Here is a 12,875-nt window from a genome sequence, read left to right as displayed (position 1 = left end):
CATGCCCCGGAGCCCGCGGGTGTGGGCGCCCTGGAGGCTTTATCTGGGCTGAGGCTGTGATCCCACCCAGGGGACGAACACACTTGCGTGCACGACCCATCGCACGGAGCCCTGCTCCCCCGGGGCTGAGGTTCTGGCTGGAGAGCAGCTGGGATGAGGAGTCCCAGCTCTCTGGAGCCAGGAGACGCCTTTGGGTGGGGAGCGGCTGGTGCAAGCCTGGGGCGCCCAGATGTAATGGGGAGGGGCAGACGCTGCTGCCTGCGGGCGAGAGCTGCTGGGAAAGCAGATGGGCGAGGCAGGGAGTGGAGACCTGCCAGGAAGTCCCCATTGTTCGCAGGAGCAGATTCCTGCCTGAGGACAAAGGGCCAGAAGCCTCAGGAAGTCAAGGTCCGAGTTCAACCTGGGGTTAGAGCGTTCCAGGCTATGGTGCCTCGGAATCACCTGCGGGGGGACACCCAGCTAGTGACCAGGAATGCGGGGGCTAGCCCCCCGCTCCCTCCACTAAGTATGAGCAGCAAGGTGATGCTGGAGCAATGGCCAGGGAGCTGGGGATCCGGCACTTGGAGATCCAGCTGGGCCCTGGCTGGGCCTGCTGGGGCAGGTCACTCCCTTCTGACTCAGTTTCTCCATCTCTGTGACAGGGAGGATGGCATTCTCTCGTGCCAAGGGGGAATTGACTGGTTAACCCGTGCAACGTCTGGAGTGTCCCAAGGGATCATGGGAGGCAGGTTGGGGGCCTAGCTCCCACTGAGCCCCTCAGAAGGGGGAAGGGTTCTAGAAGTGCTTGCCATGGACTGGCTAGCCACTCTGCTCCCTACTGGGCAAGGGCAGAGCTGCTAATCTGTGTGTCATAAACCCGGTACCCTGAGTGGTGATTCTGCTTTAGCTCAGCCGGTAGTGGCCAGGGATTGACCCCTGCTGTGGCAGCAAAGCTCACAGGCTCCGTGTGTGCGGCCCGGTGACCCCCGGGGTTCGTGATGGTGCCGTTGTCACCCTCAGGAAAGGGGGGTCAGTGCGGTGACTGTGGACCTGGAATTGGGATGAAGCTGCAGGGCTGGCACATTCATTGCAAGCCGCGCTTTATGCTGGCTTGTTAGTTATGCCCCTCACCCCCAAGGGTGGACCTCACCGGGGGGAAACTGAGGCACGGGGTGGCGCAGTGCCCTGCCTGAGCTGGCACAGCAAGGCCCTGGCAGAGCCCAGGAGTCCTGACTCTCAGAGCATGACGCCATTTGCTGTGAGCAGGCCCCTCTATGCATGGACAGTCTGGGGGCTCAGCACACACAGCTAGGGCCCCCCCAGGTCTCCATGTGCTGATGCTGTCCCTGCCCCCTTTTCTCCTTGTCCCAGGGCTGGGAATGTCTGCGCTTTCATCAGTAACGACCGCGTCTCCCGCGCCGTGAACGGCAGCTTCGGTGCCCTCAACACCACGTTGGACAACCTGAGCATCTTCATCCGCTCCATCCCCCAGGTACACGCGGTGCCCCCGCTGCTCACCTGCCTGCCGGAGCCCCCCGCACCTCACCTGTCCTGCGGGCCAGAGACCAGCAGGGCGTGAATCCCAGGGTCTGCACAGGGCAGGGATGCCAGGCGCCTGCCCTGAGGTGACCCACGCAGCCCCCTGAGTTAGTCCATTGCTGCTGGGTATGGTGCAGTCCCCCTGTGGGAATGGGAGCCCTCTCCCCAGCCTGGCCTGTATTCACCCCCCTTCTCCTTGTCCCCGCAGCAGGTGGATATAATCACTGACAACAGCAAAGTGCCGGTGAGCCAGGCCAACCGCAGCCTCCAGGGTGAGTCTGTGCACAGGGGGCCATGGGGGGCTGGGGCAGGGCATGGCCCTGGGGACCTGGCTCTGGGGCAGGGGGCTTTGGGGGCTGGGGCAGGGCGTGGCCCTGGGGCGGTGGGGATGGGGATGTGTGATCTGATCCGCCCAGTGCTTCTCATGGCCTGCCTGGGCTAGCCCTTGGGGATGCCCTGCCCCAGCGCTCAGAGCCCTGGCGGAGGTCGGGCTGCACAGGGCTCTGCTCCCTGCCTGTATGGCCCCAGTATGGAGCCCGGCACCCTTGGGCCCCAGGACCCCGTTCCTGGCTGCAGGGGGCACGGGCTGGCCTCCTGCACCATGCCCCGTCTGGCCCCTCTGGGCTTCCAGGCGTTTGCTCACCTCCCCCTCCCCTCCGTCTTGGCTGCTTTCTCATCACACCCCCAGATCATGGCGCAGCCCCCTCCAGCCCAGCCAGGGTCATTCTCCCCACAACACCTGCCCATGGGCATCCAGCAGGGCAATGGCAGAGGGGTAAGGAACCTAGGAGTCCTGGCTCCCAGCCCGTAGATTTAGCCACTTCCTCTCAAGGGACCGTAGCATAACATGGGCTCCGTGGCCAGCCTGTTCTGTGCCCGCTGCCCACCTCCCTGCATGCCCACGCTGCAGGTGGCTGCTGCAGTGCTGAGCCCCCACACGGGGGGGCAAGTGGTGCAGGGGGTGAACTCTCCGGGCCAGACAGGGGCTCGGGGTTTGGAGCACTCCCTGGTGGCCGTGCGTCTGGCTGGGCCCGAGGTGACAGCGCTGCCCCCTTCTCCACAGACATCGGGCCCATCCTGGGCAGTAGGATCATCTCCGCGGTGGGAGAGGAGACGTACGGGGCGCTGGGCTCTGCCATGCGTCTGCTCGAAGGTACTGGCCCTGGGGCTGTGGAGTGGGAGTTGGGGAGCCCCACGCACAGCATGGCCCTTCACCCCCTACAAGAGCTGCCCACCCAGCACCTGCCAGGAAGGGAAGGGGGCGTCCCCAGACACCAGGGGGAACAAGCCCCTAAGGCGGGCGGGGGAGGACAGAGTAACCCTGTGGGTGTTTGGTGGGAAAGCTGGGGGGTTCGGGGTGGTGCCAGGGGGCACCTCTGCAGTGGGGGGCAGTATAACCCCCTGTGACATTCCCCTCTGGTGTTATCTGGACCGGTGGTTTGCTAGGCCTCTCCAAACTTTGACTCTGGGAGCCAGCCTTACCCTGCTCTGTAGTGAGAACCCTCACTCCTGGGCTGGTCACACACAGCCTCTGGCATGTCAGCTGCTCCTTGGATTGTGCAAGCGAATGACACTAGCCAGCCAATATCTCTGGTCCCAGACACAACCATAGGAACCTCTGTCTTGCAGTGCCAGTTATGCCCGCTGGACGCTGCCAGCTTCTATGAGGTCATCAGTTTAACAAAGAAATTGATATGTACCAGGTTTGTTATCCCAAGCGGAGTCTCTGACACTCTGCAAACCACACGCACTGCTTCAGGTAGAATAAACAGACAGATTTATTAACTGTAAAGATAGATTTTAAGTGATTATAAGTCAAAGCACAAGAAGTCAGAGTGGTTACCAAAAGAAAAGAAAATAGAACACGCAGTCTAAACTCTCGACCCTATTAGACTGGGCAGCGACTAAATGAAGCCGTTTTTCTCATCCCATTGGATATTGCAGTCCTTAATAGACAGGTTTGTTCAGGGCTGAAAGTAACACTTGACGCTTACCAGTATGAGGCCGGGGCAGCTCCGGTCCGCGGAAGGGCCGGGGCCTTGGGCAGCCGGGGCGGGGCTGGGGTCAGCATTCCCCAGCCAGCCTTTCCAGGCCGCCTGGCCCGCGCTGCTGGGGCTCCAGTGGCAATTTAAAGGTCCCAGGGCTCTGGATTCGGCAGCGGCATCCGGAGCCCCAGGCCCTTTTAAATCGCTGGCCCCAGGGCAGTTGCTCCCTTTGCCCTACCTACAGACCCTACCAGCAGGGCCACCGACGGGGGAGGTAAAAGGGGCAGGGAGGTTACAGTGCTGCTGTGGCAACGCTTTACTGTGGGCTGCGTACGGGCCGGGGCGGGTTCTTACCGGCCCACTTTCACGCCTGGGTTTGTTCTGTAAACCTGGGCCAATCTCCTGTGCTGGAGTCTTGTCTTCTTCTTAGTGTCCTGGTTGTTCGCGGGGAAGGTGGGGGCAGGAGAAGGCCCCGTATGTGTCCACTCTGTCTGTTTTATACCCTCAGCCCATGTGCTTGGGGAGCACAGTCCAGCCATGGCTGGGGGGTCTCTCCAGGCAAGGTTGAGCAATTCTCTTTGTGGGGCCTCATGCAGGCGAGTCATCGCAGTGTAGCTCCCTTGCTGGACAATGGCTGTGGATGGTTGTTTGACACCCTGCCCGGGGGTTGGTGACTTTCCTTGCTGTTGCCTCTGGGGAGCTAACGTCTGGCGGATTCCCCAACTTCCAGCATGATTTAGTGACCACCATACGACACAATCTCATAACTCCATCTGCATCAACGATACACATCTATGGACAGAGAAATGACTCTCAGCAGATCACAACCTTTCCCTGGATACCTTACAAGGCCTGCTTTCTATGTGACAGGTTTCAGAGTAACAGCCGTGTTAGTCTGTATTTGCAAAAAGAACAGGAGTACTTGTGGCACCTTAGAGACTAACCCATTTATTTGAGCATAAGCTTTCGTGAGCTACAGGAATGCATCCGATGAAGTGAGCTGCAGCTCATGAAAGCTTATGCTCAAATAAATTGGTTAGTCTCTAAGGTGCCACAAGTCCTCCTTTTCTTTCTGCTTTATATGTGAGATCACCATTATATGAAAATGAGAACTATGGGGGTTACAGCACGCTCCTCCAAGGTAGAGAATGTCACACCCCCTCAGCCCCAACACCTGAGGGGCACAGGGAATCCCAAGAGCCCCAGGGATCCTGGGCTGGAGAAACTCCCCCGTTAACCATCCCCTGGGATCCCCCGATTCACTGTCGCCCCAAGGGCCTGGACGGATGGTGCTCCGAGCTCCTTCCCTGACCCCAGTCTGGCCCCCACCCCTGCAGCATGGAGTTACCAGGGTGGTCTGAGACAGGCTGGTCCCGCTCGCCCCAGCCCCGACTGAGGTGTTGAGGGGTCACTTTGGGGGTGTCCGGCGGTCCCCCTTGTGGCACAGTCAGGGGGTGTCGCAGGGGTGCGCCCCTCCCCCATTTGTCCCTGGGTTGGGGCACGGTGCAGATGGGACGAGGACTGAGCCATAAGGAGCCCCTTGCTGTCCCCGCCAGTGACGGACCTGGTGGAGCAGGAGCTCCGAGCCGTGAACGAGTCGGGCCAGCACCTGCAGCAGCTGCAGGGGGAGCTGACCCAGAACCTCAGCAGCCTGCAGGAACAGATCAACCGGACCCTGCAGAGCTGTGGCCACCCCTGCTCCCAGGTGTCCGTCAGCGGCCTGGCCCCCGAGGCCAACTTCAGCATGGTGAGACGAGCACACGGGGGGCTGACGGGGGCACAGGGGTGTGGGGTGCCTGGGGGCTGGATGGGTGCATGGGTTACAGGTTGGCATGGGGGGCTGGGTGTGGTGCAAAGTGGTGCAGGGTTGCATGGGGAGCTGGACGGGTGCATGGGGTTGGGGGGACTGAAACCTCCCTGACATGCAAATACCCCCCAAGCCCCCGATGTACCCGCTGTGTGCGCTCATGTCTGTGCACTGCCATGGGCACCGTCCTGCCACCCCTGCTGGTATGTACGTCGCCAGGCCCACACGGCGCCAGCTCCCAGTGCCCCCTGCTCCTGCCCGGCGCCCCCTCCCCAGGCATCAGCCCCACATGCTCCTGTTTCCCCAGGTCCCAGACGTGAGCAGCCAGCTGGAACTGCTGAGTAACCTGACCAGTGCCAACCTGAGCGCTGTCCTGCAGCAGGTACAGGCAGGGGGTGGCGCGGGGCAAGTGGGACGTGGCTCTGACCGGCACCGTGTGGGGCTGGTCTGCAGGGGCATTGCCGGCTCTCCCTGCCCCAGGGTGCAGTCTGGCGTGCCGGCCTCGGCCGAGCGGCCTGCGTCTCCAAGCCATGGCTCTGGGGCGGGGCAGAGGGATCTGAACCACGACGCCATGTGGAAAATGCCCACCGTGCTAGCCGGGCGTCCGCCCCCACCCGACCTGGAGCAGGCCAACGGTCCGTCCAGCCCAGTGCCCTGCCGGTACTGCCCAGGGCGGGGCTGAGGGTGCCTCCGTCATGGTACCCCCCCCCGTGTGGGGAGAGCCCAGCAGCCTGTCCGGGCCAGCGCTGAGCCCGGGGCATTGGCCAGTGCTGGGTATTTCGGATAGTCCCCGGTGCTGGGGCATGTGGGGCTGGGGAGCGGGGCTGGAGCAGGGCCGGGTGGTGTGTTTGCCCTCACCCTGTGCTCTGCGCTGGAGCCCTGGGCTGGGATCTGAGCCTGTCTGTCTGTCTGTCTCTCCCCGTCCGTGTCTGGGGCTGCAGGCCAACGAGACGCTGAACGAGACCCCCAGGAGGGTAGAGGAGCAGTCGCAGAATGTGGTGGCAGGTCAGTGGTGCTGCTGTCTGGTAATGCAGGGACCCCTCCTGCCCCAGCTCCCTGCTCTGGGACTGGGCGCTGTAATGGCCAGGGGCCCTGCCCACCCCCTCAGGGCCCTACCTGTCCCGCCCCGGAGCCAGGGGTCCAGGCCCCACCTTGGCCTAGGAAGCGGGTCTGTGCTCTCCCCCCATCCCCTGCCATGTTCTCCCTTCCCACCCAATCAGCACAGCTCTCCCAGTTCTCAGGCTCTCTCCTCCCGCTTTGCCCCCCACCACCTGCTGCCCCCTCAGATCAGCCTGCTGGGGCTGCGTCTGCCTCATGCATTGTGCAGGGGGAGCTGGAGCGTGGGTCCCGGGGGGCTATGGGAGCAGCCATCAGTGCCCGTGCGTCCCTGATGTGCCCGTCCCCTACAGATGCGCAGAGCCAGCTGGCCGAGGTCAGGCGGAAGATTGGCGGGGTGCGGAGTGAGATCCCGGTGCTGGACACGCTGGGGAACGTCACTGCCATGCTGGACAGCATCGCCAAGCAGGCCAGTGACTACGAGCCGCAGGTCACCACCTACGACAGCTACAGGTAGGGGCTGGGCCTCTGCCCCCCTGTGTGGGGCTGATCCCGCCTGGGGGCTCCCTGATCCGTAGGGGACTCTTGGGGGGTGGCAGGGGCTGGAGCTGCATGGCGCGGTGGTATGGGCCAGAGAACACTGGTGTCCCCAGCTCACGGGGTGTGGGACCGACGCCCCGGATGGGCTCTGAGCCCCCTGCCCTCGGAGGGGGTCAGTTGTTGGAGGGGGCGAGGGGAGCATGGGCTAAGCCCTGCCATCAGCCCAGGGAGCACCGCAGGGGAGCAGCCCACTGTCCCCATGGGGCACTGAGAGCTGGGATGTCCTGGGGATGAGGGGGGGTCTGCTCTAAGGAGAGGGAGAGACCCCCCCCTCCGTCTGGCAGCAGGGGGTGACCCCCCGGCCAGCCCCCAGACTCCTGCCCCACCAGGGACTGGGTCTCTCACGTCTCCCCCACAGGTGGATCGTGGGCATCTGTCTCTGCTGCCTGGTGCTGCTGATTGTCCTGTGCTATCTGCTGGCCCTGGCGCTGGGGGCCCTCGGGCTGAAGCCGTCGGTGCTGCCCATTGAGCGCAGCTGCCTCTCCAACTCCGGCGGAGAGTTCTTCATGGCGTAAGAGACCCCCGGCCCCCAGAGCCGTTACAGCGGCTCCCCACGCTGCCCCGGGGCGCCCCGCGTGGGGCTGGAATGTCGAAGAGCGGCAGGGCGGGGGCGGGACCCCGGGCACGGCGCTGGACAGACCCGCAAGGGAGACCTGCACCCAGTTGTGGCGCCCACACTGGGACCAGACGTGGGCAGACTGGGGAGGGCTCAGCAGAGCCCACAGCAGGACTGGGGGGCAGGGGAGAGCCGCGCGGAGCCCCGTGTCCTCTTTTAGCCAAGGGGTGGCCCGGAGGTGATTCGATCCTGGTGGAGGGGCACCAGAGGAGGGGGTTTCTGAGAGGGGGGCTCCTGGGTCTAGCAGGCAAAGGCAGGGGGAGATCCAGTGATGAGCAGTGAGACACGTGGGCCCAGGACTGAGGGGGTGTCCAGCTGTGGGGCAGCCGCACTGGGGCAGTACGTTGGGTTCTGGTCTCCAGGCAGCTCATGAGCCGTGAAATGACTAAGGCTGATTTGCAAGGAGAGGCCATCGGAGTGGTATCTGGGCTGGGGGGGATGGAGGACAGAGAGGCGTTGGAGTGGTATCTGGGCTGGGGAGGTTGGGGGGACAGAGAGGCCATTGGAGTGGTATCTGGGCTGGGGGGGACAGAGAGGCCGTCAGACAGGCCCTGGGGTCTCTGCATGTGGGTGCCCGGTGCCCGGGGTGGAGCTCACGGCTCGTTCTGCCTTCCCAGGGGGGTTGGCTTCAGCTTCCTCTTCTCCTGGCTGCTGATGCTGCTGGTGCTGGTGACCTTCCTGCTGGGTGGCAATGTCTACACGCTCGTCTGCCAGCCCTGGCACAGAGGGCAGCTCCTGCAGGTGAGAGCCCAGCCTGGCGTCGCCACGTCAACGTCGCTGCCGGTACCTGGCTCTGCCTTGCCCAGGAGGTGGGAAAGGGCGAGGGAAGGTCAGAACCTGCATCCCCAACCCTGGGGACCTGGAGGTTTGGGGAGAGGAGGGGCAGTAGGGCCCTGTAACGATACTGTCCGTGGGAACCCGCTGAGGTCACTCAGTTGGGGTGAAGTGCAAACAGACCGGGGCAGACAAACCCCACACGCTGGTGGATATTCCAATACTTAGAGTTATCAAACCAGCCCAAACCAGCCTCTGTATCACCTCCCCGGGTACTCAGACGTCCACACGACGCAGTGCCCTTAAAGTGCCAGCCTCAGGCCCCACTCCAGACACACCTGTCAGATACGAGGATGGTTACCGAACATCTTATCTCATCCTATAAAACAAAAGATTCTCCAACCCCAAAGGATCCGCCACACTCCCAGGTCCAATGATAACTTAGATCTTACCCAAAATACACGCTAGAGCCAATTCTTGTTAACTAAACTAACATTTATTTAAAAAGAAAAGAGAGAGAGTTGGCTGAAAGATCAATATACAGGCAGACTTGAGTTCAGTTCTTGAGGTCCAGGTACATGGCAGAGATGGTGAGTGTGTAGTGGCCAAAAGTCCTTTTAGAAATAGTCCACAGGTTACAGTCCAGTGTTCGTATTCAGGGTGACTCCAGTCAGCGACTGAGGATCTCAATCCTCATGGCTCAGGGTTTCCCCTTCTTGAAACCCAAAGCAGATCTGAGATGAAGAAGGATCATGTCCCAGGGTTTTTATACATTTCCAGCAGCCTCTTGGCCTGAGAAGACAATCGGCTTCACTTTCCTTCTCCCAAACACCCTGGCAATTAGCACAGGGTCATTTATCCATTAACAGTTCAGGCACAGGTTACCACAGCCTTCAAAGAGACAGACGACAATACTATGTCACTCAAGTGTCTTCCTAAATGTTAATCCTCCTTTTTCAATCTTTGAATCAAAGCCATAGCCATAGCCAAGCCTTGTTTGCTGACATCGCAAGCCCTGATCACACAGCTCCCCTTCTCTCTCTCACCATGCTGGCTGCATTTCACAGCTCTCTCCATTTCCATCTCTTCCTAACCAGGCTTTAAAGTTCGGCCGGGGTCAGGTCAGTCTGGGAGTTCATTAACTCTTTCTGGCCCTGTCACCTTTCAATGAGATATTATATTACAACCTGGGTCCCCAGCCCTGGGGACCTGGGGGTGTGGGGAGGGGAGGGGCAGTAGGGCTGGGAGGGAGACAGAAACGCAGCAGAATGGGCCGCTCAACCCCTGACCTGCAGCCCTCTGCTAGCCCAGCCCTTGGCTCCCCCCAGCTCTGCCAGCGCCCCCCAATGCTGACCCACATCCCCCTGCTAGCCTAGCCCTTGTCTCCCCACAGCCCTGCCGGTGCCCCTCAATCCCAACCTGCAGCCTCCTGCTAGCTCAGTCCTGGGGTCCCTGCCAGCCCAGCCCTGAGTCCTTCCTGGGCACAGGGCTGCGGTGACAGTCGAGTTTGCAGAGGACCCTCTGGAGAGGAGCCGGAACCTAGTAAACCCTTTCCACGCGGGAGCTGAGCCAGCCTCACGGAGGGCAGGCTGGGGGCGTGGAGCTCCTGCCCCCCTGGGGCCTGGGACAGGCTGGCACTGTGCAGCTTGGCTGGGGCAGGTCTCAGCTGCTCTCCTGACTCCTTTGCTTTCAGTTCCTGGAGACCTCGGAACTGACTGCGAGCTTCAACCTGTCGAAGATGCTGGGGCTGCAGGGCGGGACGGTGTCCCTCTCCGGAGTGTACAAGTCAGTGCCAGCCCTGCCCGGGGCACACGCGGCTGGTCTGTGAGCCAGAGCGCCCTGGGGCCCCTCCCGACCCTCCATTGCTACAGGGCCTGGGGCCAGGCCCCGCCCTGTGCCTCAGTTTCCCTCTTTGCACATTCGGGGACGGGACGATACGATTCTGATCTCTTGGGGCCTGAGGAAGGATGCCCTGGAGTGGACCCTGCATGGCTGAGGCCTGTAAAGCGCTGAGGGGGTCGCATCATGTCCGTGGGGCGGGGGCAGCGCTCTGGTCCTGGACGCCTGCATGGCACAAACATCCCCGGGGCCCACGGGATGGGGGAGATCCCACTGGCGGCACGGGGAGCCCCCTCTCCCAGCCTTTGGGAGCTGAGGGACCCTGGCTCTAGCCCCACCTGCCCTGGGCCTATGTCTGTCTACGGGGGGTGCCCCCCATTGGCCGCCAGCCCTGTCCTCATCTCTGACGTCCACCCCACAGCAACTGCCAGCACAACGAGCCCCTATGGCCCACCCTGCAGCTGGGCCAGGCTGTTCCCTTGGACGAACTGCTGAACATCAGTCAGGTCAGTGTGGGGAGCGCCGAGACCGGCCCAGCCGTGTGCAGCGCCCCGGGGCTGCCTGGTGGGGGGCGCGGCCCCACGGTGCTGGGCACAGAGACCGGCCCAGCCGTGTGCAGCGCCCCGGGGCTGCCTGGTGGGGGGCGCGGCCCCACGGTGCTGGGCGCAGAGACCGGCCCAGCCGTGTGCAGCGCCCCGGGGCTCCCTGGTGGGGGGCGCGGCCCCGCGGTGCTGCGCACAGAGGCCGGCCCAGCCGTGTGCAGTGCCCCGGGGCTGCCTGGTGGGGGACGCGGCCCCACGGTGCTGGGCACAGAGACTGGCCCAGCCGTGTGCAGCGCCCCGGGGCTGCCTGGTGGGGGGGCGCGGCCCCGCGGTGCTGGGAGCAGAGACCGTCCCAGCCGTGTGCAGCGCCCCGGGGCTGCCTGGTGGGGGGCGCGGCCCCGCGGTGCTGGGAGCAGAGACCGGCCCAGCCGTGTGCAGTGCCCCGGGGCTGCCTGGTGGGGGGTGTGGCCCCACGGTGCTGGGCACAGAGACCGGCCCAGCCGTGTGCAGCGCCCCGGGGCTGCCTGGTGGGGGGCGCGGCCCCACGGTGCTGGGCACAGAGACCGGCCCAGCCGTGTGCAGCGCCCCGGGGTTCCCTGGTGGGGGGCGCGGCCCCACGGTGCTGGGCGCAGAGATCGGCCCAGCCGTGTGCAGTGCCCCGGGGCTCACTGGTGGGGGGCGCGGCCCCACGGTGCTGGGCACAGAGACCGGCCCAGCCGTGTGCAGCGCCCCGGGGCTGCCTGGTGGGGGGCGCGGCCCCACGGTGCTGGGCGCAGAGACCGGCCCAGCCGTGTGCAGCGCCCCGGGGCTCCCTGGTGGGGGGCGCGGCCCCGCGGTGCTGCGCACAGAGGCCGGCCCAGCCGTGTGCAGTGCCCCGGGGCTGCCTGGTGGGGGACGCGGCCCCACGGTGCTGGGCACAGAGACTGGCCCAGCCGTGTGCAGCGCCCCGGGGCTGCCTGGTGGGGGGCGCAGCCCCGCGGTGCTGGGTGCAGAGACCGGCCCAGCCGTGTGCAGCGCCCCGGGGCTGCCTGGTGGGGGGCGCGGCCCCACGGTGCTGGGCGCAGAGACCGGCCCAGCCGTGTGCAGCGCCCCGGGGCTGCCTGGTGGGGGGCGCGGCCCCACGGTGCTGGGCGCAGAGACCGGCCCAGCCGTGTGCAGCGCCCCGGGGCTCCCTGGTGGGGGGCGCGGCCCCGCGGTGCTGCGCACAGAGGCCGGCCCAGCCGTGTGCAGTGCCCCGGGGCTGCCTGGTGGGGGACGCGGCCCCACGGTGCTGGGCACAGAGACTGGCCCAGCCGTGTGCAGCGCCCCGGGGCTGCCTGGTGGGGGGCGCAGCCCCGCGGTGCTGGGTGCAGAGACCGGCCCAGCCGTGTGCAGCGCCCCAGAGCTCCCTGGTGGGGGGCGCGGCCCCGCGGTGCTGGGCACAGAGACCGGCCCAGCCGTGTGCAGCGCCCCGGGGCTGCCTGGTGAGGGGCACGGCCCCACGGTGCTGGGCGCAGAGACCGGCCCAGCCGTGTGCAGCGCCCCGGGGCTGCCTGGTGAGGGGCACGGCCCCACGGTGCTGGGCGCAGAGACCGGCCCAGCCGTGTGCAGCGCCCCGGGGCTGCCTGGTGGGGGGCGCGGCCCCGCGGTGCTGGGCACAGAGACAGGCCCAGCCGTGTGCAGCACCCCAGGGCTGCCTGGTGGGGGGTGCGGCCCCACGGTGCTGGGCGCAGAGACCGGCCCAGCCGTGTGCAACGCCCCGGGGCTGCCTGGTGGGGGGCGCGGCCCCACGGTGCTGGGCGCAGAGACCGGCCCAGCCGTGTGCAGCACCCCGGGGCTGCCTGGGAGCAGGTCGAGGTCCCGTAGGCCTGGGGGGGCTCCAGGGGCTCAGAGTAGGTCCGTGTGCAGCTTGGCTAGCCGGGGACTTGGGTCTGCCCCCCAGCTGGGCAAGCAGGGGGCATTGCTCCTGCACGGCACCACCTGCTTTACTGGCCCTTTCCTGCCCCCAGCGGTCTGAGTTTCGAGCCGCGGCCAGCGAGCTGCAGGGGGAGATAGTCCTGAGCGCAGAAGCTGAGCCGAGGGAGGGGCAGACCCTGACTTGCACGTGCAGAAACCCACCCGCTCGGGCCAGCCAGGCCGTGCGCGTGCCCAAGGGCCAC

General features: G+C 64.9%; 1 protein-coding gene across 1 annotated transcript in view; it reads left to right on the top strand.

Annotated features, from left to right (window-relative positions):
• Nucleotides 1-12,875, top strand: part of LOC144267222 (prominin-1-A-like) — a 37,975-nt gene that overhangs the window by 14,035 nt on the left and 11,065 nt on the right. Inside the window, exons 4-14 of the mRNA XM_077820918.1 lie at nucleotides 1,351-1,471; nucleotides 1,727-1,790; nucleotides 2,582-2,671; nucleotides 5,060-5,250; nucleotides 5,618-5,692; nucleotides 6,252-6,315; nucleotides 6,720-6,879; nucleotides 7,325-7,477; nucleotides 8,200-8,323; nucleotides 10,050-10,141; nucleotides 10,617-10,701. Of these exons, the coding sequence (XP_077677044.1) occupies nucleotides 1,351-1,471; nucleotides 1,727-1,790; nucleotides 2,582-2,671; nucleotides 5,060-5,250; nucleotides 5,618-5,692; nucleotides 6,252-6,315; nucleotides 6,720-6,879; nucleotides 7,325-7,477; nucleotides 8,200-8,323; nucleotides 10,050-10,141; nucleotides 10,617-10,701 (1,219 nt within the window). The remainder of the gene's footprint in view (nucleotides 1-1,350; nucleotides 1,472-1,726; nucleotides 1,791-2,581; nucleotides 2,672-5,059; nucleotides 5,251-5,617; nucleotides 5,693-6,251; nucleotides 6,316-6,719; nucleotides 6,880-7,324; nucleotides 7,478-8,199; nucleotides 8,324-10,049; nucleotides 10,142-10,616; nucleotides 10,702-12,875) is intronic.

Source organism: Eretmochelys imbricata, chromosome 7, assembly GCF_965152235.1.
Source record: "Eretmochelys imbricata isolate rEreImb1 chromosome 7, rEreImb1.hap1, whole genome shotgun sequence".
Taxonomy (NCBI): Eukaryota; Metazoa; Chordata; order Testudines; family Cheloniidae; genus Eretmochelys; species Eretmochelys imbricata.
Note: the sequence above shows the minus strand (reverse complement) of the source record. Positions and strands in the feature narration are given on the sequence as shown.